The 21,496-nt window shown below is 65.1% G+C and overlaps 1 protein-coding gene across 1 annotated transcript in view; it reads left to right on the top strand.

Moving 5' to 3' along the window:
• Positions 1–21,496, top strand: part of ZNF185 (zinc finger protein 185 (LIM domain)) — a 37,586-nt gene continuing 16,090 nt past the window's right edge. The window contains exons 1-13 of the mRNA XM_012727249.1: positions 1–14; positions 7,338–7,416; positions 7,569–7,692; positions 7,981–8,046; positions 9,343–9,381; positions 9,464–9,541; positions 9,911–9,997; positions 10,471–10,557; positions 11,370–11,453; positions 12,804–12,887; positions 17,694–17,798; positions 18,214–18,306; positions 19,051–19,140. Coding sequence (XP_012582703.1) covers positions 7,383–7,416; positions 7,569–7,692; positions 7,981–8,046; positions 9,343–9,381; positions 9,464–9,541; positions 9,911–9,997; positions 10,471–10,557; positions 11,370–11,453; positions 12,804–12,887; positions 17,694–17,798; positions 18,214–18,306; positions 19,051–19,140 — 971 coding nt within the window. The 5' untranslated portion in view covers positions 1–14; positions 7,338–7,382. The remainder of the gene's footprint in view (positions 15–7,337; positions 7,417–7,568; positions 7,693–7,980; positions 8,047–9,342; positions 9,382–9,463; positions 9,542–9,910; positions 9,998–10,470; positions 10,558–11,369; positions 11,454–12,803; positions 12,888–17,693; positions 17,799–18,213; positions 18,307–19,050; positions 19,141–21,496) is intronic.

Consider the following 21,496-nt stretch of genomic DNA (forward strand, 5'->3'; position numbering starts at 1 on the left):
GCCACCTGTGCCAGGTAGGGCTGTCGAGTGGCCGCCGTCGGCGCGCCCGGTGGAGAGGCAGTGGGGGGACACCTGAGCCCTGCCAAGCCCGCTGACAGGGACCTCTCAGGCCTCCTTTCCCGATTCTGCTCCTCACCAAGTACACGGCTGGGCCGGGCGCTCGCGATGGATGGGGAGCCCTGAGTCAGGGGATCTCAGCAAGCTCACCCTGTGTCCATTTGATCGATAAGAAAACTGAGAGCAGAGGCTGGCACAGGGGCTCAGTGGCTTGCATGCGTGGAGCATGCGCTGGGCACAGGAGGGGAGGCCACCCGCCGGGAAGGTGACGGCTCAGACAAGTGTCCCTGGGTGTTATCTATGGGACCTGCAGACAGCGGCTCTGGCTGGATTGTTCTGCCTGGGACTGGGGAGCCAAGAGCTGTGTCCTCTTCGGAAAGGAGAGACTACTTGCGAGCTGGGGGCGCCTGGGCTGTTCTGTGGGTGCAAAGGGGGACCACGCCATGCTGCCTCCCACCCAAGGCTGCGGGGGCGCAGAGAAGGTCCGTGGCGAGTGCCCTGGCATCGGGACATTGGCGGGGTGGTCGGAATTGTATCCTCACCGGGCTGTTTGAGCTTAGCCTTGACATTCTAGAAGGCTGTGCAGCCACGCCTCGGGTCCGCTGACTGGGCACTGGGAGTGCTGCTGGGGCTGGCAGGGACCAGGGCCGCACTCCCGCACAGCCTGGGCCCCAGGGAGGGGCTCCGGGTCCCTGCTGCCTCCTCTGGACACTGCAGGGCAGCGCAGAGGCCCTGGCCACGGCATACACGGGCGAGCTGGCCGGCCCGCCTAGGTGCCACTGCCTTCCTCATCTCGGCGGGGCCAGCTCACCTGACCAACCTCCGGCTCCCATCCATTTCCAGTCCAGCCCTTGTGCTTCCTCGACCTGACCTTCAGAAACTGTACCCGGCTGGGAGTCTAAACTCAGCCACGGGAGCTGGTAGAGGGCGCCCAGAGCAAGGCCAAGCACACTCCAGGGCCTCAAGACCTGCTCATTTCTCTCTCTGGTCACTCACACGTCAGTGATAGAGGCGCCCCTGTGCACATGGGGCACCCGAGGCTTTGCCTGCATGGTCACGAGGGGCTGCGGGAGTGTGGAGCAGGGGAGTAGCCCAGGGTGGGAGTATCCAGGAAGGCTCCCTGTGGGGTGCGGGGGTGGGGTTGGAAGGAGGGACCCGCAGTGGCCAGGTCAAGTCTTGCCTTCGCCGTATTCCTGAAAGACCAAACCCAGGTCTTCCTAAGATCTAGTATGTGCCACCCAGAGCCTGGAAATAAGGGCCTGGAGAGACGTCCAGTTTGCGCCTTGGCCCAAGGAGTGACAGTCTTGCTGGGGAGAGGCCACTCGTAAGGAGTTCTCAGCTGGATTGAAGTGGTGATCGCACTTCCTTCTCAGTGTCGATTCCACATTTCCCCCCCCCAAGGCAAGGACGCCCACACTCTGCCTGCACCCCTGGAGTGCAGAGACCCAGGGCACCGGCCCCCGAGCTGTGTTCACAGGGCACGCAGATGCCTCTGTCCCGCTCAATGCACTCAGAAGCTGGACGCCCGCCTCCTCCCTTCCTCACCCCACTGCCACCGGTGACTCAACTCTTTGATCTGGATCTTGCTTCAAGCCCCAGTCTGTAAGGTGCTAGCTCCTGGGGAAGCTTTCGCCTTGCCGAGCTTCGTGACTGTCCGCACTGCCAGGCCTTCATGGCATGGGCTGACTCCCCAGCTACTCTGGGCAGGAGCCGCCATGGCCCTCAGGCCTGCGGGACCCAGGGTGGGGCTCCGTCCAGGAGTTGTGGCCACAGCACTCGGCTGATGGCAGGGCCCTGGGGGACCCGCCCGCCTCGGAGCCGAGGAGAGTTTAGCATCCTGGTTCCTGCGGGCTGGGGAGGTGGCAGGGGAGCAAGATGGATACGGGGCAGTGCGGCAGGCGGCCGGACCAGGTCCACGGCTGGCCAGCCACCATCTGCTGTGCGAAGCCAAGTGTGACGTAGCCTCCGGAAGCCTTGAAGTTGTCCCTCTGTGGAGGGAGGCGGCGGTGGCGCACCTGCAGTGTGGCCACAGGCCACTGGTGCCCAGTGAGGCGCAGCGTCTGGAGCACAGTGTTTCCCTCCGGGCCCTGGTGGCGAGGGGAGAAGCTGCGGCAGGCAGGAGGGTGTAAAGTCTGCGCCCACCTGTGCATGGGGCTGGACACCACGCCCCCCGCCACTGGCACACGGAGGCCAGGCGCCGCGGGAACCGCTCCCGAAGCGCTGTGGGGGCGAGAACCGGCAGCTCCTGCACACCCCAGGGGCTTGGGCGTCACGGGTACGAGCCCACTCTTAGAGGCCACTGAGGCTCTCCCCACGGGGAGCAAGCTCATTCCCCATTGCAGGAGGCAGCAGGAGACTGGGGCACGGGCAAGGGACAGCGGGAGAGCCTGCAGCTGCGCTCTGAGCCGGCCCGGTGGCTGTCGCTGGTGGGCTCTGGCCTGGCCCGTCCGCAGGACACCTGTGCCCTCAGTCTGCCCCCCACTTGCCCCGTGATGGTTGGCTCAGGACAGCACTTCCTGACGCCAGGTCAGCTCCCCAGAGAGCATGCGTGGCGAGGGCTGCTGTCTGAACCGTTCCCACCAGGCAGCGCCCGCTTTACACTGGGGGAAAACAAAAGAAAACAAGGACCCCCAGCAAACTCAGGGCTTTTCTCAGAGCACTTCTGCACCGTGGCCTCCCTCGTTGGGGGCGCGGGGCTCAGTCCAGGGGCAGTGGCAGGATCTTCGAAGGCCCAGTCCGTCAATCTGCCTCCCTGGCGCCAGTCTGGAGCCAGCAGTCCAGAGACGCACGCAGAGTGGATGGGGAGCCCCGGGGCTCTGGGTCTGGGATGGGCAGAAAGGGGGCCGGGTGGACCCAGGAGGGGAGCAGCCAGGAGGTGGCCTGCTGCACTCAGCTGGGTGGGCGGGCACGTGTTGGCCACGGAGGGGCCTGTGCAGCCCTGTCCCCTCGAGCCATGCTTGTGACTGCCGATCACTACGACAAAAGGAGTTGGCTCTGGCCACGTGTGGGGGTGCTGGCAGTGGCTCGGGGGTGCAGCGGTGAGGTGCAGGGGTATTCCCGGCAAAGGGCAGTGGATTAGGGTAGGGGTGGGCTCTCTCACCCTCAAGGGGCCCTTCCAAGCCCGTGCTGTCTTGTGCGTTCATGGGGAGAGTTCTGCACCCTGACACTGGCTCCCAGGTTGCAGAGACCACTGGGGCAGAGCCAGCCCAGGCCCTGCGGGAGGGTTCACAAGGCTCCTCTGGGCCCCTTCTCTTGGTAGGGAAGGGGGAGCGGGAGATGGACGCCCCGGGGACACAGACCTATGAGACTCTGGCATGAGGTCTATTTGGCTTGAGGGCCCCTAGGAGACCAGAGGTCTCCACAGAAGTTGCAGAAGGCACTGCCCGGAAGCCCTCCTGGGCCCTTGAGGCCAACTATCCCTCACAGGACCCAGTTGCATAAAACGTACTTGTAGGATGGCGAGGGCTAGTCGCAGCCCTGGGGAATGGCCGGGGCCACGGCCCCTTGGCCCCTCAGAGCTCGGGCTCCCTTGCACCTTGGCTGGGAGCTGGCCTCCTCCAGACATGTACTTCCCAGGGCGCCTCCAGCACTGACGCCAAGAAGTCTAGATTCTGGGGTGTTGGGGGCGGATGGGAGGAGGTGAAATTCCAGACTTTCATGCAGAAGTCATTTACCTGTAAAGCACATTTACAAATACACCCCCCCCCATGCCTTCTTTTTCCATAGTACATTTTTTCCCTCTGCAATCCAAGTCTCCTCCAGCTCTTTTTTCCACTCACTGTGCTTCTTTCCTGCCGCCCAGTTGGGCTCCAGGCGGGACCCCCGGGAGTAGAGCATCATGGCCTTTTTCTCAGCAGCTCCAGCCAGTGAGAGGGGCCTCGGGGGCTCCTGAGAGCTGTGCTCTGAGCAGCAGATGAGGGGGCCCGGATGTGACCCCACCGCTTGGCCTTCACTCTGGTGGGCCTCTGAAGGCCCCTTCCCCCGGACCCGCTCCCAGACCTTCTGGATCATGGGCACAGCCGCCATAGATGCTCCTTGCGGTTCTCAGAGGCGGCTGCAGCCGGGGCTCTGGTGCACAATGGCCTCATCACGAGACAGGCCCCAGAGGCTGCTCCGTGGAGCGGGACATTTGATCAGTTCAGCCTTTTGGCCCTAAGAATCAGGTCGACCGCCTGAGTGCTGCTGGCTTAGATCCGCCTGGGCCCTCGGTTGGACAGCTGGCCTGGAGAAGCGTGCCCAAGGCGGATGGAGGTCATGTTCCCTGACTTACAGTCCCCAGCTGCGTCACACTCCACCATATCCTGTGTGGGGCCTGGCGCCTTTCATCTGCATCCAGCCCTGAGAGGGCTGGCCCGTCCACCCTGCACCTCCTGCTGCGGCCTCCTGTGGGAGCCGGCCCCTCGGCCCAGACTCTCCCTACAGCCACAGGTCTTTGACCTCCAGGGGGTTCCGGAGGGAGCCGGGCAGGGAGGGAGGCTGTGTCCTGCGCCTGCCCGAGCACAGCGCCTTCCCTGAGGCCCCTCCTGGGGACACGGAGCGCCATCTTCAGTCCCAGAGGGCCCTGGCCCTCCCTGCGGCTGGAGAGAGGCGGGTGAGATGGCAGATTAGGGGCCCGGCTGGCTCCACAGCTTCTGTTTCAGGTCCGGGGCTGTGAGGCCAGCCACAGTGGGAAGCTCTCCAAGGAAGGGCAGGCTGTGCGCAGGCGCTGGGCTTTGCCTCCGAGTCACCGTGCCCGGAGCTTCTGTAGGACCTCTCATGAGGGGCTTACCCACAGGGGGTCACCCACCACGAAGCTCAAAGGCATTTGCCTGAAACAAAGCCAGCGAGGATGTACTGCTGATTCCGGAAGGGGCCTTACGCACAGGGCGCTGCTGGAACCCTTTCCCCGGGCTGGAGGGCTTCTCTGGCCAAGGGCGACTCACAATAAGAATGAACAGGAGCCCCAGCGCACATCAGGCCCGCCACCAGGGCAGGTCTTCCAGCAAGTCGCGCTGGCAGCCCCAGGTGGACTTGAGCCAGAAGGACCCCAGCCAGGCATCCCGGAGCCTCGTGGTGACAGAGCCGACCTCAGGCTCCCCTCACAGGCCTTGCTTTCCGTGGTTGCATCAGCCACGCCTTTACCCAGCGGCGAGGAACTAAGGCCGGTGGGACGCGGGCATCTCTTCCCCCTGTGCGGCCTTCTCTGCGCCCCATGTGGCACCAGGTGAGGCAGGAGCCAGCTACTCTATGCATCTCAGGGACCAGCTCTCGGAGACTCGGGCCTGTCATCACGAACTCGCCCCTCCTGACCCAGAGCGGGGCTCAGAGGCTTCTGCTGAAGCCATGTTTGAGGGCTCTGCCTATGTCGGGGTCCCCTGGCCCTGGGCCACGTGAAAACACGGGCGGAGAGTCACCACAAGCGACCCGAGTCTGGCCCGGCAGCTCCCTCCCACCCGGGGCAGCCTGGGCCCCGATGCTTTCACCCACACGTCACCTGCCATAGCGGCGCTTGGCACCGGGCTTGAGCGGCCAGTGCTCTGTCTGCAGCGCTTGTGGACGTGGATGGGGCTGCTGAGGAAGGCGTCTGCGTCAGGGGCATCTGCATTAGGGACTGGGGAGACGGGGGACGCAGGCGCAGCTGAGCGAGGGCAGGCGGTTGCGAACCGGGGCTGTGGGGGCCGCTGCATGTCGGCGAAAGAGGCAGATGTACCCGGAGCTCAGAGGTACCTGCAGCCTGAGCCAGGCCAGTGACGTCGGGGGCGGGGTGCAGCTTCTCGCCTGGGTGTGGGTTCCGACCTCTTCCCGACGCCCATGGCTTGGGCCGGGTCCCCCCACATTGAGCGCCTGTCCCCAAGGGCTGCCCCACTCTTCAGCCCCTGGAAAGGCTCCACTTTCTGATGCTTTCAGGCTTATTATTCTCGAAGGAAGCCTGGCCCCACCTTTGCCCAGACAGCCGAGGTCTCAGCTGTACAAGGGGCAAAGGGGTCCCCACCAAGTTTCGCGCCCCCTTGCTGCGGGCATGTCCTTGTACCGCTTGGCCAAGAACCACCCTGCCCTGCATTCTGCACATGCCTGAGTCTGTCCAACTTCTCAGGTGGCCGCTGTGTTTCTGATTTGGTGAAACCCTTGCAGGCAATGCGGTGGGCAGGCCTGTCCACTGGTGAGTCCCTGCAGGAGCCTGCGGGAGGTCGCCAGCTGAGGCCAGAGGAGCAGCGGCGCCGGTGCAGCCAGTCAGGAGATAGGCAGAGCAGGGTGTCGGGCAGCGGCATGGCCCACGAGCCTGCCCAGTGGGTGCCCCAGGGCTGCTGGGATGGGCCAGTGGGCTCTGTGTGGTCCAGGGGGCCTGTGCGCTGAGCCCTGCCCGCTGGAACTCTGACGTGGCTGGCCTGGGCGGGGACTGGGCGTGTGGACTCCCACGCGACGTGACGAGGTGGCGTTCCTGGCATTCCGCAGGCTCCTGCCAGTTCTTGCTGATGTGGCAGATTTGGTTTTCTCTGGGCCAACTGCCCTCCTTGCTGGTTTCAGTGCACCCCTGACCTCCACGGAGACGTGTCCAGGCCTTGCCAGCTGGCAAGAGGAGCCCAGGGGTGGCAGCTCTGCCTGCGGAGTGCGTGGCTGGCTGGGCCCGCTCCCTGGCGTGCTGCTCACCCGACTCCAGCCCCTCTCTCGAGCCCACGGGGCCAGCTGTGCAGGTCAAGGCTGGCTGCACCCAGCCCCTACTGGGGTACACAGCCTTCCTGGGGCTGTGGGGGCCTTAGTGCCCTCTGTGACCACCCCTCCTGGGCACAGGAGGGCAGAGCCAGAGTCGAGGTCAGAAAGCAGGAACAGGAGAGAGCCAGGGACCGGCTACGTGAGCCCAGAGGACTCAACACCTCCTGTGTCCCAGACATGGTGGCAACCCCTCACCACACCCACCCTCGCCTGGTGCCTGAGGGTCACTAGCAGTTGGCAGGGAGACGCCAAGGCGTGCCTCACCAGAGGTGGAGCCAGGCCCTGAACCACCAGGGCTGCTCGCCCAGCGCTGTGTTCCAGCTGCCCAGACCACTGCCAGGCCCCTCTCCCAGCCTGCCACTCAGCTCCGGTCTGGCCGTGCTGCAGAGCTCTCTAGAAGGGTCCTCCCACAGGCCTCCCCAGGTGCAGACAGGCGGGTGTGTCGCCAAGCGGCAGCCAGTGAGCGAGTGCACGACCCTCGCTGGCGCCCAGCTGCTGCTGCCAAATGCCCAAAGCACAGCCTGGCTGTGCCAGGGCCCACAAGGTGGCCGCAAGCCATGACGGGCACTTGTGCTGGCCTTCGCCCCCAGGTGCCCTGCGGACTACAGTGAGGCGGGCAGCGCGGAGCAGACACCATGAGCATCTCGGCCCTGGGGAGCAGCGGCAAAGGTGAGACATGCGCTCCTGGGTCCCGGGCTCCACGTTCCAGGCCGGGCCTGCCAGGGCGGGCAGCGCAGTGACAGGACGCGGCCAGAGGGCTGGAAGGGTGCCCTGGCCGCGGGCTGGGCTACCTCCGACTGTGCCCACCTTGCTTGCGCCAGGGAAGGCTCTCCCGCCTGGCGAGGAGGAGCGCAAGAACGTCCTCAAGCAGATGAAGGTGCGGACCACGCTGAAGGGGGACCAGAGCTGGATCACCAAGCAGGATGAATCGGAGGGGCGCACCCTGTAAGTGCAGGACGCTGCGGCCGGCGGGACGCGGTGGGGGTCTACCTGCGGGGCTTGCCCTCCCCGGCCCAGCCCCGCGCCGTGCGTGCAGACCAGCGGGGAGGTGGGCCAGGCGGATGCAGTGAGTGCAAGACTGCGCCCGCGGAAGTCACGGGCACACGGAGGGGCCGGCAGGCAGCCTGCCTGGGGCTCAGCAGCTGCACCTGGGCCCAGGTAGCTCCTCAGTGGAGACTGTCGGGAGGCTGATGGCAGGAGGCCTGGAAGCCACTGTGGGCCCTTTCTCCCCAGAGAGCTGCCGCCCGCCCGGTCTCGCGCCACGTCCTTCTCATCAACTGCGGATGTCTTGAAGGCCAGGTAAGAGCTGGTACCCTGATGCTGGTGGGCGTGCCCCTTGGCAGCCCTTGGGGCCGGAGGGAACCCCAGCTGAGGAGTGAGGCATTTGCAATGCGCAGCCTTGGGACCAGCGGCCTCCTGGCCGGCTGCCACAGCTGCAGGGGTGCACGGGGTGCATTCGTCCTGAGACCCCGCAAGGCGGGCCACGCCCTGCACAGCTTTGGCGCTCACACAGAACGCCCTCCCTTGTGTGGCCCTGCCAGCTGGGGGCACCCGGCAGTCAGCATGCCAGGGACACTCACGTTTGCGCCAGTATCTCCCCAATTCAGGGTGACACCTGTCCTCTCCCTGCTCTGAGGCCTTTTGCATCACGGAAACTTGGGGCGTGGAGTGCAGATCCCGCAGGAGCTGGCCGAGGCAGGAGGGTGGTCTTGCCCCACCCCCGTCTGCAGCGCCCACGCCTGCAGCACCCACGCCTGCCTCCTCAACCAGGTTGGCACGGTCCAGGGTGCTTCAGGGATAGTCTCTGTGTTGGGTACGCACCAACACGTGCACACCGGCTGCAGCTGCCACCCTGGGCTTCGGCTTGGGGGACCTGAGAAGCACATCCTGAGGTGCTGTGGCCGGGCCCAGAGCAGGGGAGCCTCGTGGCCCGCGGAAGAGTGGCTCTCAGGGGCCCAGGGCCCCAGCCCCCTCTTGGCACTCCTGCAGCTACAGCGGGCAACGAGCTTTCTTTCCTAGGGCCACCGCTGGGGCTGCGCTGGGGAACAGTGCCTGGCAGAGAGCACGGCCCTGCCATACCTCCCCTGCCCTACAGGGGTTCCCCTCCTTCCCCCACGGGTCCAGCTTCAAGCCTCTCTGTTCCTGGCTGGAGAGCCCACCTGCTGAGTCCAGCTGGCCACCCGGCACTGTCAGCTCCTGGCTCCACACCCGAGGTTCTGAGCCCCTCGGTGGCGCCCAAGCTCAGGCACCAGATACTCTGCAGCCAGTGCCCACGCCCCAGCCACAGCCTCGGGTGCCACTTCACTGAAATGCATGAGCCAGGCTTCCCTGGGCCTGGAGGAGGGCGGCCCCAGAGAAGCAGAAGTGAGGGGCTGCCCCATGTCGGGGCTCTGCATACGAGTCCTCATCGCCTCCCGGAGGAGGCCCTGCCGGGGGCACGGGCGGCGAGCGCCTGCCTTCGTGGCACTGGTTTGGAGCCGGCTGGGTGGTGCGAATCAGGCCCTCTGACCTCTGCGGGACAACCTCGAGCTAGGGCTGTGCTGTCCCCGGGAGCCGCCCGCAAGGTCTCCGCTCACGCGTCTCTTCCGTTGGCAGGCCTCCGAGCGCAAGGGCTCCCGCTGGCTACATCATCCGGTAGGTGACCGTGGCCGCCTGCCCACCTCCCCGTGCCCTCCGGCTGGTCCTGGGAGCTCACTGGCTTTGGGCTCTCTTTCAGGGGGGTGTTCACCAAGCCCGTAGACAGCTCAAGTCAGCTCCAGCAGCAGCTCCCCAAGGCCAATGGCGCTCCGAAGAGGTGTGTGCACAGCGAGGCAGCGGGGCGTGCGGGCCGGGGTCAAGTGTCCGAGGGCATGCCTGTGTGGGGGCCCGGGGGCCAGTGTGGGGGTCGCACAGAGGCTGCCGGCGGGCTTGGCCTGGCTCCAGCCCTCTGGGAGTCGCAGTGGCCATAGTGGTGACCGGGCCTGGCAGCTGGGACGAGGTGCAGGAGGAGGCCGCTGCGTGCTGCCATCCAGCTTCTTCCGGGCTGAAGCTGGGGCAGGGGTTGGGCCTGCCTGTGGGGTGGTGAGTACTTGCCACATGCCTGCTGGATCTTGTAGTCAGGTGTGGAGGCCCAGGGTCCTCCGGGCTGGGCACACAGAGCACATGAAACTCGTCCCCTCTGCAGCGCCACGGGCCTGGCGAGGGCAGCTGCTGGGCCACCTCGCCTCTCCTCCTCGGGCTACAAGATGACCACGGAGGATTACAAGAAGCTGTGAGTACACCAGCCCAGGCTGTGCCGCTGGCCCTGGCTTCTGAGCTGGGCGTGCTCTGAGGCGACGGCCCTGCAGCAGGGCGGCTGTGCTTGATCTGAGCGCAGCTGGTACATGGGGCTGCTGGGCCTGTGGCGGCCACAGGTTGCTGGCTGGCTGTGCGCCCTGCGCCTCTGAGGGCCCGGCTGGCAGTGTGGGCCAGCGGGCGGCGCGCTGATGACACTAAGCGTGCCACGGCCCCACCAGCACACGCGTCCCCTCCTGCGTGTGGGGTCTCTGCACTGAGACGTGGTGTCCCAGGTGTCACATGCTTCTAGTGTTCATTCCCGGGCACTGTGCCCACCGCCGGGGGCAGCTAGGGAGGCTCCCGGAGAGCGCAGAGGCGTGAGCAGGGTCTGGGCTCAGTTACGGTGGGGCGCGTGGAGGCAGGCTGCTGAGGCATTCGGCTCTTCAGGACCCCCCACCCTTCTCCCAGGGCCCCCTACAACATCAGACGCAGCTCAGCATCAGGGGACCCCGACGACGAGGAGGCGCCGTTCTCCTCTGAGGAGCAGAAGCGCAGGTAACTGCGGACTTCGGGGCATCGGCGCCGCGGCTGGATGGGGCTGTGAGCAGCGGTGTCCTGCGGTGCCGGAGGCGGCTCGCACGGGGACAGCGCAGAGGGCCTCCCGTCCAGCTTCTGTGGGGTAGCCGCCGGGCCCTGAGGGTCTGGGAAGCCTCATTGTGCTCCGACAGGCGTTTCCTCTGCACTTCACAGCAGTTTGTTAAAAGGCCCGCAACACATTTTTGGACCAAAAGGCGCAGTGCCCGGCAGGAGCGCCCTCAGTGAGGCTGGGTGGGCCTGAGGGCCAGGCCCCAGCATCAGGGCCCTTGCCCCAAGCAAGGCCTGCATATCTGGGCTGCAGCATGGCCAGCACCCCTCGCACCCCTTGCACCCCCCCCACACTCAGCCAGCCTTGAGGCTCTCCTGCTGGCTGCTCACGCACCGAAATGCCCTCTCGCTCAAGGCCCAGCTCAGGGCCAAACCTGAGGGCCGCATGCACAGGACTGAACACTCGGCCCACATGGAGCGGGGGGTGGGGGAGGGAGCCAGGCTGCCGGGCACTGACTGCCTGCTCTGCCACTGGCGACATCTTGGCCAAGTCGTGAAGCTCCCCGTGCCTCAGTTTCCTCGCCTGTTACTGGTGGGTGAGCCGGTTGAAAGGGTGGTTGGAGGGGCTCAGTGAGCCAGCGTGGACGGGCGGCATCCCCAGGGCTTCGGTGACTAGTGCTCAGAGCAGGCACGTGCCCTTTCGCGCTCACCCGGGGCCTGAGCCAGGCCGAGCCCTGGGCCAGCCGGCAGCGCAGCCCCACCGCCTGCCCATGCCGCCGCAGGTCCGAGGCTGCCAGCAGCGTGCTGAGGAAGACGGCCGCACGGGAGCACTCCTACGTCCTGTCGGCAGCCAAGAAGAGTTCGGGGTGAGTTGCAGCGCAGGACACGACCGCCTCCATGCCCGGGAGGGTTGAAAGGGCCCACCGCGGGGCCTCCTGGGCTTCTCAGATGCGCTTTCTGGAAACCGGAGGCCTGGCTCCGCCATCGGGCCCGGCAGTAGGGGGCGTCCGGGGCACCGCCCACATGTCGGCTCTGTCTCTCCCAGCAGCCCTGCCCCGGAGACGCAAGCGCCAGTCATCGCTAAGAGGCAAGTCGCCAACGGAAGGCCTCCCGTGGCAGGGTGGGCGGGGCTCCGGGCACAGTGGGGTGCGGTCCATGAGCTGGCGCACTGGTGCGGGACTGCGGCTGCTGTCTCGACACCGCCGAGTCTGGGGCCTGTGATGGTACGTGAGGCCACGACAGCCAGTGCTGTGTAGTTGGGAGCCTGACTTTGAGAACAGTTTGTGGCCAGAAACTTCCAGTTGCCTATGCCTAATAGCACTAGGCCCCTGCCCTGAGGCGGAGCCCTGGAGTTTGCCAAGGCCTCTGGGCTGGGAAGCTGAAGGAGTCTCCCCTGGCCCTCCCTCCCAACCAGGCAGGCACGGCTGTACGATGTCCTGCAAGAGGGGCCACTGGCCTAGGGGACAGACACTTGTCACTGGGAGCCCTTGCCTGGCCAGGCTCTTGGAGGTGACCATGACATTGGAGACCAGGGTACATGGTCAGGACATCGGGACACTCTGGCTGGGGAGGAGGGACATGTCACCGTTAGATGGCACCTCTGGAGGGGACTGCTTGGGAAAGGCAAAGAAGAAATGGGGAAGTTAGCTTTCAGGAACATTCTACCGCACGGGCAGGGAAGCCTCTGTGACAAGGTGTCCGCGAGCCCAATACTGAGAACGAGGGCCCTCGTGTGCCAGCACCCGTCGTTAGCTGCGCCCATCAGCCTCTCTGGCCCCGCCTCCCTCCGCTTGCTCCGCCCGGTCCTCTGCCCGGCGCTCAGGCAGCGTGCTGTCCCCGGTCCTGCTTCTGTCTGGAGACTCAGGGTCACTACCTGTCCTGGCCTGACTCGGCCTCTGCGTCACGGCAGGCCTTGCTGCCCTGGTGTGGACACGCGGCTCCGAGCGCCCCCCTTTCCTCGGGGCCCCACGCCCCCTCGCCCTCAGACACCGCTCAGCGGGTCGGGCCTGCCCGCCCCGGGCCTGCCCTCAGCTCCGGGACACCTGCGCCGACCCTGTCTGCAAACAGGCTCGCAGGCGCGAGCCCCAGGAGTCTGGGGAGACGCTTTCAACCCAGGGTGCTGCCCTCACCAAACTGGAGTCGCCGAGCCCCTAGCCTGGCACAGGAAGCAAGCTCCAGACAGCTAAGCTGGGGCGTGTTTTTCTTTTCCCCCAAAGGGTTGAGGTGTTGGACGAGGACGGACACTCTGAGAAGCAGCAGGACGCACCCACGGTGATGAAACCCGTCCCGGCCTCGAGCAGGTACCGCTCGCTCATGTCCAGCCTGAGCTGCGACTGCCAGGTTGCGGGGTCAGTCCCCAGCACCCAGTGACAGGAGGGTCACAGCAGGCAGGAAAGCCTGATTGGGTGCTGTTGGTGAAAGGAGCAACATGGCCTGGCGGGGGGGAGAGAGCTTCCTCCGGTCTGCTCAGTGCACCTCTGCACCCCTCGAGCCCTGTGGCCGCAACAGAAAAGCCACCTGCCGTGGTGCTGTGCCAGCCTGCCCCGGGCACTGGGCCTGGCCTCACAGGCAAGTTGCCAGCCCCTGACCACGGGTTGCTCGCCACACGGAGGGACGCTGAATGCCCCGTGCCACTCACAGTGCCTTCTTTGCCAGTGTGGACGGGGGCAGAGCCAAGGTGAGCATGGGCCGAGTGTGCCCAGCACCCCCGGGAGCCGGAAGCCCAGGTGGGTGCCACAGGCTGGCTCCAGGCCAAGAACAGGAACCAGGCCCAGGTTGGGGCTGGCAGCAGCATGGGGCAGAGGCAGCCTGGTGTCCGGCAGGTACCAGGACCTGTCGGGTGTGCCCTCCACACTGACCTGGCTCGTCCCGGGACCTGGAGCGGGAGCTTGGTGGGGTCCGGGGTTGCCAAGGGTTGTGCCCCGGCTCGTGCAGGATGCCAAGGCCGGAGGGCAGCGCGTGTGTCCCCACGGGTCACCTTCAGGGGGCTGCTGCCCCAGGGACTGCTCTGCTCTCCTCCAGCCATGGCCAGCCCTCGTTTCTCTCCCAACTCAAGTCCCACTGTTGTCTGGAGCCACGTGGCCTCGGGCCTCAGGCCACCTGTTCTGCACCTGAGGGTGCAGGCCGCTGGAGGTCCCAGAGCTCCCCACCCAGCACTATGGACTGGGGGCGCCCGGGCAGGGGCCGCAGGGTGCTCTCCTCTTACTCCTGCCTCTCTGGGTTCTTCCCATGTGTCTGAGCTTCTGGCTGTAAGAACACTTCGAGGGCAAGCATCGGGTGCCCTTCCGCAGGGCATGGGGGCAGTGGAGGGTCCCAGCTTGGTCCTGTGGGCACTATCCTGTGCCAGTCCCTCTGCTGAGCAAGCTGGGCCCTTGTCCTCAGGCAGAAGGAGCCACCTGCCGCCCTTGAGGGCAATGTGGCTGTGGGCACCCTCCCAGCCTGGGCCCCCAGCAGATGAGGCCTGTGCTCTGTAGCAGAGGCTGCCCTGGGTCTGGTGCCCACTGTGGGGACCACACTGTGTTCCTGGGTGCCAGCAGCCCGCCAAGCAGAGGACGTCAGGCTGAAGGGGAGCAGGCAGCGGGCTATGGGGAGCCTAGTAGGCCCCGTGGGAGTTTCCCGGGGCTCCCATAGCAAGGCATCCGAAAGTGGGGTGTGTAGACAACAGTGACTTAGCCTGGCCCGGTTCTGAAGGCCGTCGCTTCCGCTGTTGCCGGCCATGTGTTTCTGGCCTTGGAGCGACTTCGCTGTGCCGGCAGAGACGCACGCGCCGGCCTTCTCCCTGCGCCTGTCTGTCCGTGTCCAGAGTCTCCTCTCCTGAGAACAGCCGTCAGATTGGAGCAGGGCCACCCCGTACGAGGCGCCCCCTCTCCCCGGCCCCGCGTGCCAGGGGCCGCACCCACACTGCGGCGGGCAGGCAGAGCTCACCGCTTTCTGGCGCGGGGCCTGGCCCTGGCCCTGGCTGGCCCTCCCACTTCCTTTGCTCGCCTCCCGCCTGCCGGGTCGCAGGCAGGTGGTGACCTGGCCTTCACGGGCGGGCTCTCGGCCTCAGCTGACATGAGACATCCCCAGGTCCACCCAGAGCAGGGCTGTGCCTCACGGCCTGCGGTGCCTTTCTAAAGAGCCAGTCTGATGGCATCAGTCTCCTCGCCCCCCTTCGAGTTCACCTCATAGCTTCTTTTTGCCGTCCGACTTGAGGCCCACCTGCACACTGTGCCTCACCTCCCACCAGCTTCCCTTGCCAGGCCGAGTCTGCACAACGCTTCTCGGTGTCCTGGTTGGGCCTGTGGAGGCTCCCAGCCTGGCAGTCATTGCTGCAGCCACTGCCCCCCCCCACCCCCCCAGGCTGGGGCTTTGCCACAGCAGCGCAGCACGGGCCAGCTGAAGGAAGGACAGGGACCGGAGCCATCTCGCCACCTCGGCTGCCCTCCAGGGTGCCGAGGCCTCGCTCTCTGCGCGGGGAGCTGTGGCTTTTGGTGCCACAAAGCAGGGAGCACTCGCTTCCTCCAGCCCTCGGCCACCAACGTGCCCCAAGACGGCTGGGGCAGGCCTGTGGTGTGGCCAAGGAGTCGTGGGGCTCCGAGCACAGGGCTGCCAGAGGGCCCTTCAGGACTGACAGGTCTGCCCCTTGATGGGCTCGGCCCTGGGCACCTGGCCACCTGACTTTATCCGCTGAGTCTCCAGTGTCCCCATTGCACCAGCTCTTAGGTCCAGCCTAGGCTGCTGGTGTCCTGGGCACGTTGAACCCACGTCGATGTGCCCTGGGGGCTGAGGCAGGCTGGGTGCTGAGGGGTCACCAGCAGCACAGTGGCAGCTGCAGGCAGGTGCCAGGGCTGGGCCCTGGGACTTCCCCTCAGAAGGCCTCTGGCTGTGCCGGAAGCAGTGGGGCTGGGGCTGGACACTGTGCACGCCCAGGCTAACGAGGAGACAGGACCAAAAGAAAGGCACTGGGTGCAGTCGGCCTGCTGTCCTGGGGAGACAGGGAGGGCGCTTCTCCCACCGGCTGCTCTGGCTCTCTCCTCTGGCTGCAGCACTAGAGGTGAGGAGACTGTCTGCCTGCCCAGTGTGACGCCTGGGGCGGGGCTCCGCTGGCCCCAGACCCAGGAACAAGGAGGTACCGGGCGAAGGCTCCTCCCACGCCATCCTGGGGGCGGGGCAGTGGCCAGGATGCCGGGGCTGCTCCGTGGGAGACGTGGTCTGCAGTTCTCTGCTCCCATGTCTGTCTGGCACTCCCTGGCCCTTAGGGGAAAATCCTGGTCTGTGGGAGTCCAGGCGGGCCCTGGGGAGTCCGTGGGGACCGCCCCAGGCCAGCATAGTGGACCTGCCTGGGTGGAGGGCCATGGTGGGCACTGTGAGCGGAGTGGATCCAGCCTGGCTGAGCCACAAGGCGGACTGGCAGCCGGGTGGGCCCGGCCTGCTGCGCCCCGCCCTGCCCGTGTGAGGGGCCACTGGGAACAGGGCCAGGCCTCACGGTGCCCCCGTGCCCCCATGCGGAGGAGGGGGAGGGATGCTGGCACCACCAGCGGGGCTCAGCAGGCCCAGCTCCTGACCGGGAGGGGTAGCAGGCCAGGAAAGACTGGGGGACTGCGAGCTGGGCCCAAGGGAAACCACGGCAAGAGCAAGGCGAGATGGCAGAGGGAAGGCCACTGTCCCCGGAGGGGCGGGCGCTTGCTGAGCACCCCTGGGCACCTGCGGCCACCACCCCACTTCGGGGGCGGCCTGGGGTAGGTCCCTCAACTCTTGTCCCTGGCTGCCCCCCACCTACAAGTGGGTGCCAGTCTGCTCGTCGTGTACTTGGGGGGCCTGGCCCTCCTGCCCCCCCAGAGGGGAGCGCGCCTCCAACAGAAATGCAAAGCTGCATCTGCCCGCGACAAAGCCTCTTCGTGCTCAGCCAACTGCAGTCAAGTCCGTATTTTCCCCCCAACCCTTCGCCCACAACATTTAGCTTCTTTGTTGGCAACGCTGGCCCCCACCGCTAACAGAACCTCCTTAATCAGCGAGGCTGGTTGGAGTCCTTCTCCTGCCTCCTAGACAATCAGAGTCAGGAAAGCTGATTTCTCTGACCCGTGCAGCCGAGACCCCGGGGCTCGGTGCCATCCTCACGGAGCAGTGACTTCAGGGCGAGCTGAGGGAGGCCTGGATCTGGTGCCCTTGGCCTCATGACCCCGAGAAGGCACTGAGCCGCCGCTGTCCCTTGCCACACCTGCCGCCGTCTGATTGTCCCGGGGCAAAGTGGGAGGGGTGCTGTCAGGGCCTCAGCGGCAGAGGCCTTCTGGGCTCTGGACACAGAGGGATTCTGATGGTGGACTAAGAAATGCCGAGGGCAAGAGTGGCCCCGCGGAGGCCCAGAGTGGGGTGCAGGGGCAGAGCCAGGGGCAGAGCAAATTCAGAGCCTGAGCAAGGGAGGCCGCTGCAGGGTCCCCCGGGCACGGGCGTTGACGTGACTACTTCTGCCCTTTAAAACGCAGCCCAGGTAGAGGACAGGGGGACACGTGGGGCACACTGCAGACCGCTGGTCGGGGTCGATGGAGGCCCGCACTGGGCAGGGCCGGGCCCCAAGTACACAACAAACAGACCGGCACCCACTTGGAGGTGGGGAGCAGCCAGCGGCAAGAGTTGAGGGGCCTAGAGGGTCCCTCAGGAGTCCCCTTCGTGTCCCTTCCCGAGCCGGGCCCGCGCGTGGGGGCGAGAGGCGGCTGCCGGGAGCTCTCACCTGCCGTTTGATTTGCGCACTAATGACAGGAGTGGCCCTCTGGGCTGGACACCATGGGGGCCGCCTGAGGACCCCACAGAGAACAGAGATCAGATTAGGCGGGGGGTCTGCCTTGTGCCACGCAGCCAGACAGGTCTCTCGGACACTCCTCTGGCAGGGGCGCGGCCAGCAGTGCCCAAGTTCTGGGGGTGATGTGGACGGTGAGTCTGAGGCACCTGCGTGCCTGTGGGGGCAGTTACTGCAGCTCCACATGCCAGTTGCCTTCGAGGGGCTTAAAAGCTGATACTGGAGGGCTGGCCGGTCCTCAACATGTCCTCAGTGACAGCCGTTGCAGCCTGAGGGTCAGGGCCCGGCGTGCAGTGGCTTGTGCTTTAGCGGCCGCCTCCTTCCTTCACAGGTCTCCCCTGCGCCCCAAAGACAAGGAAGGTCCCAGTCCCGGAGAGCCCGTGAGAGACTTGGCAGGCGAGGAGGCTTTCAAGGTCCTGGACCCAGACTCAGCAAGGTGACCCAGCGCGGGGCCACAGAGCCAGGGCTGCCATGTGCGCATGTCCCGCGGGTAGTGAGTGTCTTCCCGGAACAGCAGCCCTCGCCGCCCTCCAGCATTCTGTCCAGGGTGGGGCCCAGGAGCCCCCTGCTGCTTTCACCACATCCCCACTACCACCTGGAGCCAGACCCGGCTTCCGCAGCTGGGGCGTCGTCCTTGGCAGAAAGGGCCAGGAGGCCCAGTCGCTGACCCCCGTCCTCGGCAGCTCCAAGGACAGGTCCCTGGCCCGGAGCCTCGTTCCCTGAGGCACCTTAGGATGTAGATGGCGCTGTGCTCGGGCAAGCCCCGCGTCTGCCGGACTCAGGGCCCTCTCCGGGGGAGCAGGCACACAGGCGCGAGGTCCTGCACCCACCCGGCTGACTTCCTCCCACAGGCTGTGCTTAGCAGGGGGCTCCGGCCCTCTCCCAGACGAGGACATGCGCGGTGCCGACTCTCAGCCCTGCAAGCCCGGACCAGTGGCCACCAGGTAAGTGGAGGGGACAACTGTCCAGTGAACCTTTGGGGTTCACCTTCAATTCCCACGCCCAGGATCCCTCTTGAGCTCCATGGCACTGTCACATCAGGTGATCACAGCCAAACAGGGAAGGCTGAATGTCCCTGACCTGGATCCGGACCTGCCCACTAGTGAGTGGAGCGGAGGGGACAGGCAGTAAGTCAGGGGACCCAGCACCAACCCCAGGGCCCGCAGAGGAAGCAGCGGGGAGGACACTGGAGACAGTGGGGAGAGATGCTGTTACCAGGCCCCTGGGCTTCCTCCTGCAAGGACTGTGGCCGACGGCTGGCCGGCAGGAGGCAGGGAGGACTCCATTCCAGAGCACCGGTGGGCGGCTGGGAGGGCGGGGACTCCAGGGTTTTGAGGTGCTTCGGCTTCATTCCCTTTCATCTGCAGACCACTGGTGCGTGTGGCCATTGCAGGGGCGGTGGAGCAGTTAGAGGCTCGCTCTCTCTGGCCTCCTGCAGAGCCTTGGGGGCATAGGTCAGGCGGGCTCAGAAACCCAGCACCAGGAGGAGGCACCCTGGGTGCAGTCTCAATGGGGGCGGTGCTTGGTCTTCACTCGGGGGGACCATGCAGGGTTCAGGTGTCACCGCACGAATGCGGGACAGAGAGCAGCCTTCACTGACGTCGGTCCCCTTCTCTGTGAGAAGGCAGCTGAGCCGCCAGGTGCCTTCAGTCTGAGGCCTCAGCAAGCCTGTGTGCTTCTTCCCTTAGCTCTGGGGCCACCTTGGCCTCAGCCATCTTGACTGACGGGAAGAGTGGCAGCCTGGCACACCCGGAGGAAGCAGAGGCAGACCGGAAGGGGTAAGGCACCCGCCCACGGTGCTGGGCTTCGTAGTAGAGAGGGGCGGCCCAGGGTGCACTAGCCTTTAGCTGGAATGTGAGGCCAGCAAGACCCACGAGCTGGCCTGGGCATGCAGGGAGGCTGGAAGCCTCAGCTGGAACTCTGGGGCCCCAGAGCTTTCCACTACACCTGTTGCCCCCAGCCAGAAAGTCCTCCGTATGAGAGCGTGGCCGACTCTCTGTCACCTGCTCTGATGACCCGTGCCCTGTGCTGGAGGCTGCAGGACACAGGCGGTGCAGACATCGCTGATGAGACAGCCCTGGTACGGACTGGAATAACACATCAGGCTAGCACAGGGGTGGGGGTGGCAGGAGGCTTCATGGCGGTGGTGACTTTTAGGCCGAATTTTGAAAGGTAAATAGGAGTCCGCCAAGCGAAGGGAGCAGGATACGGGCATCCGAAGCCCCTGGCGTTCTCTGGGCACTCTGAGGAGCTAAGTGGGGCTGGTGCTCGGGGCAGTGCTGGAACAGCAGCCTCGTCTAAGTAGGGAGGTGCCACTGGCTTCTGTGCCAGAAACTGTGAATGAGCCCAGCGGCGTGTGGCCTCTGCACAGTGCACTGTGGCAGGCATCTAGACAGCGAAGAGCCAAAACCGGTCTTGCGAAGCCACGATAAAGAGGCTGGATTGTACTTCATGCTTTGAGCCAAAGAGGAGGTATTTAAAAGGTGGGTTCATTACAGGGCACCCCCATGTGAACTGGGTGGCCTGACTGTGCGTCCTCACCTGTGTGCTTCAAAGATTCAACTGCAGGCACACACAGAAGGTTCATCATGGCTTTGTTTACAAGAGAGGGAAATGAATAAGTCAGGGGAGGAGACAGATAAGTTGGTGAATGCGTCCTACCAACTCTGCTGACCAGTTCTGCTACTGGGAACCCCAGTAGCACGTTGAGAGCCAGCCAAAAGCCAAGAGACAAGGCACGAGCCATGAGGCCAAGTGACCCCCAAAGCCCACACATCTGGTTTTTATAGCCAGACAATGGCTGCTAAATTTCACCCTCGGTCCTAGCAGCGTCCCTTTGGTGATGCTGGATTTGTAGTTCCGGGGTCTGGGGAGGGTCCACAACACCTGCATCTGTAGCATCGTTTCAGGACACCCCGTAACACAAGCACTTTGCTGCTTTCACACCACCGTGCAGTTACTTTAGTACACACGTCACCGCATTTAAACCAAGATGCTGGAGGGCAGGGTACAATGAGTCTGTTCATTTACGTGACCTTATTGTGTGACTTTCTTTGCTTCGAGTTTATGTGAATTAACAAAGTTGTAAGATACATCCGTAGTGTGCTCGGAGAGGTGCTTTGCAGTGTTCCCAGCAACCCTGTAAAATGGGTGAGGGGAAACTAAGATATGGAAAGGTTAAGTGATTTGCCCAAGGGCTTATAGCTGCCATCACTGAGGCCGAAGGCAGGAAGCTCCTAGAATAACCTGGAAACCCAGAAACAACAATCAGTGGGTTGACATGCGGAGCACTGTGTTCGCCCTCTGGTCCACTATTCTCCAGGCCTGGGGAGGATCCGGCTTCATATGCCCTTTGACAGTGAAGACAACTGACTGCCGCTCCTGTGAGGAGCTGGGCGAGCAAAGGAACCCAGATTGTGCCAGCTCGAGCACCCAGGGTGGGATGTCCTTTCCCAATGTGTAAGTTCACAAGAGCGCCAGCCCAGTCAGTGTCGCGGTGCTCTGGCTGCATGTGAGGGCCCGCGGCTTGCGGAGCCCCAGGCCGACACTTGGGTTTTACTGTTCTGGGTGGTCCCACCATGCAAGTTTTCCTGAGTTCCCAGTTTATCTCATACCCAGTCTAGGGAGAATCACCCCAGCAGGGCAGTGGTTCGAGGCCAGATCACGTCGCCGCCTGCAGCGCTGCCCTGGCAATGCGCAGACACCCTGGATGCTCACAGGGCGGCGCTATTGGCATCTAGTGGCGGACACCGGGGCGATGCTGCCCAGTATCGGACAGCGCACAATTACCCAGTCCAAGGTTACTATGACGCCGGGCTTGACCAGCCCTATTGTTGAACTTCCATGACGTCTGTGTGAAGGCAGGAGATGGCAGAACGGGGAAAAAAGAAGACCCCACCGCCCCGACAGCTAGGCGAGCGCAAACGAGTGCGCCTGCGCGCACGCATGCGCCCAGTCTAGTGCGAGACGGCAAGTCTGCGCCTGAGCAAGCGCCGGTGCGCCGCGGACTCGGGTTCCCCGAGGCTCTCGAGCGTCCGGCGCGTGTGCGCCTGCGCCCACCGCCATTTCCTGCAGCCCGAGCGCGGGGCGCGGTGCTTGTCGGGTAAAGCGACGCCTCCCCGCGAAATGGCTGTC

This window comes from Condylura cristata, unplaced genomic scaffold (genome assembly GCF_000260355.1).
Source record: "Condylura cristata isolate star-nosed mole 26May11 unplaced genomic scaffold, ConCri1.0 scaffold00019, whole genome shotgun sequence".
NCBI lineage: Eukaryota > Metazoa > Chordata > Mammalia > Eulipotyphla > Talpidae > Condylura > Condylura cristata.